The sequence below is a fragment of the Hippocampus comes genome, unplaced genomic scaffold, assembly GCF_001891065.2.
Source record: "Hippocampus comes isolate QL1 unplaced genomic scaffold, H_comes_QL1_v1.1 scaffold1636, whole genome shotgun sequence".
NCBI classification, from domain to species: Eukaryota; Metazoa; Chordata; class Actinopteri; order Syngnathiformes; family Syngnathidae; genus Hippocampus; species Hippocampus comes.
Genome location: NW_017805902.1, coordinates 1 through 2,090, shown reverse-complemented (window position 1 = coordinate 2,090; position 2,090 = coordinate 1). Strand labels below are relative to the sequence as shown.

Below are 2,090 nucleotides of genomic sequence, written 5' to 3'. Positions count from 1 at the left end.
TGGATTCTACATCTACCAGGAATGTGACAATGTGGCAAATGGGCGTAACACTCGTCTGCTGAGCCCCACGTTCTTCTTAACGGCGACGGAGCAGATATGCGTCCAATTCCGATATTACATGTACGGCTTGGACAATTCCAATGTGTTGAGGCTACTGGCGAAGAGGCCGAATCGCGAGGACGAGCTGTGGGTGAAAACTGGTTTCCAGAGTCCATCGTGGCTGAAGGGTGCCGTCACCGTGTCCAATTCCACAAATCAAGAGCTCACTGTGAGTGTTCGCTTTCAAGCAAAGCGCACCCAATACATTGTGGCTTCAAATGCATGGAGAGGGTTTGAAATCAGGAGAAAATGTTGATGACTAAGATTAAGGGTTGGTTTAAGGGTTGAAATTGGGGTTAAGAGTAGGGTGAGAGTGGGTGTTGGGGCGAAGAGTTTTGGGAGAGGGTTCATGGGATTGGGGTAAAAATTTTGGGATGGGTTCGGAGTAGGTGTTAAGATTATAGTTGTGTGTAAGGCTTTGAAGTAATGTTTAGGGTTGTGTTTAAGGTTTCTGCTGCATTAAGATTGGATAGGGATTAAATTTAGATTGAGAGTTAGAGTTTGGTTAACGGTTAGAGTTAAGTGTGAGGGTTTGGAGGTGGATCAAACCTGAGGTTGAGAGTCGGGTGAGGGACCAATGTTTGGGTTGGTTCTGGGATTGGTGTGGAAGTTGGATGGTTGAGGTTTCAAATAAAGTTACATCGGAGGGTGAGGCTGGGGACTAGTTGTTCAGGTTGGAATTCGGAGCAAAGGGTTTGGAATAAGACTGTTTGGTCAAGGGTAAAAGTTGAGGTTTGTGCTACAGATGAGGTTAGGATAAAGAGTAGCGTTATGGGTCAGGTGAGCGGAAGAGCATGGCTCTACCGTGTATGAAATCCAAGTTAAATTGCTTCTCGTTGTTTGCATTATCCAATCCAAAAATCACTGTTTATGACTTAAATATGTTTTCAAATTGTCCATTTGTTCCCCACCCCTGATTTGCTCTGGACTTTGGTGTGGGAAATGGAAAAGTGTGGACTGTCCAATAATCTAATCAGTGCAGCAACACGTGCAGATAACAGCTCACGCTCAGTTGAATTATTTGCCCTCGTATGGCTTTTATAGCCACCATAAAGCAATAGCAGCCGTGTTAGCAATTCTGGTTGTCGAGGAAACACTGAGGCTGTGCCAGACCCCAGGCTTGGTAACATTATTTAAACTCTCACATCCATGGTCTGCAGTGTTTTGAAGTAACGCATGGTATATACCTTCTTGTACAGGTAGATTTTTGCAGGTATCTGTAATTTACTTAAAGAACTTTTTACTTTGACTCCCTACATTTTTGATGCGGTGACCTTGCCGAAACCTGACCAACTTGTGGTTCTCCAGATTGTCTTTGAGGCTCAGCGGGGCTCAACCGCTTCCTGCGATTCGGCACTTGACAACATCATCATTAGTGAAGGAGCATGTCCCAGTAAGTCAACTCATGGTGTTACCTCAATAGTTTGCCAACAACTATGTATGTGAAGGCAAATGTTTGGTCCACAGCTTGCATTTCTGGCTGCGACTTTGACATTACGGATGACTTCTGTGGGTGGTCTTTATTCGTACCTGACAATAGCATATATGGCTTTGAGCAATGGTCTGGCCAAACCGAAACTGAAGGGACAGGACCTGATGATGACTTCTCCACGCCGGGATGTAAGTAGCCGGAGCGGGCGGGATTGCCATATCATCGGGATATGCAGCCAAGCAACTCATTACTCTTTAACATCCTCTTAGTTGGATCGTACATGCTGATGGATTCTTCCTCTGCTGTGCCTGGACTTGATGGGCAAATCCTAAGTCCTGTGATACACCATTCCTCTGGGTGCCTGCAGCTTACGTTCCATTACTATTTATATGGCACCAGCCAGACCATGCAGCTCAGAGTCCACCCCTTGAAAGGTAAGAGACCTTTTGAATCACAGTCATGAGCCCGACAAACTCGCTGGCACCATTCAAAAGTCGAAAAGTATTAACATCTGACACCAATTTACACGATGAATGATGCGTGAAAATCAGTCAGGCAC

At 45.4% G+C, this 2,090-nt stretch overlaps 1 protein-coding gene across 1 annotated transcript; it reads left to right on the top strand.

The window, feature by feature from the left end:
- Window positions 1-6: 6 nt before the first annotated feature.
- On the top strand, window positions 7-1,965 carry LOC109527579 (zonadhesin-like; the record flags this gene model as incomplete). Its single annotated transcript, XM_019889591.1, has 4 exons — window positions 7-268; window positions 1,408-1,492; window positions 1,567-1,719; window positions 1,801-1,965. Coding segments are annotated over exons 1-4 (553 nt in total), but the record flags the coding sequence as incomplete, so codon positions are not given.
- Window positions 1,966-2,090: the final 125 nt, after the last annotated feature.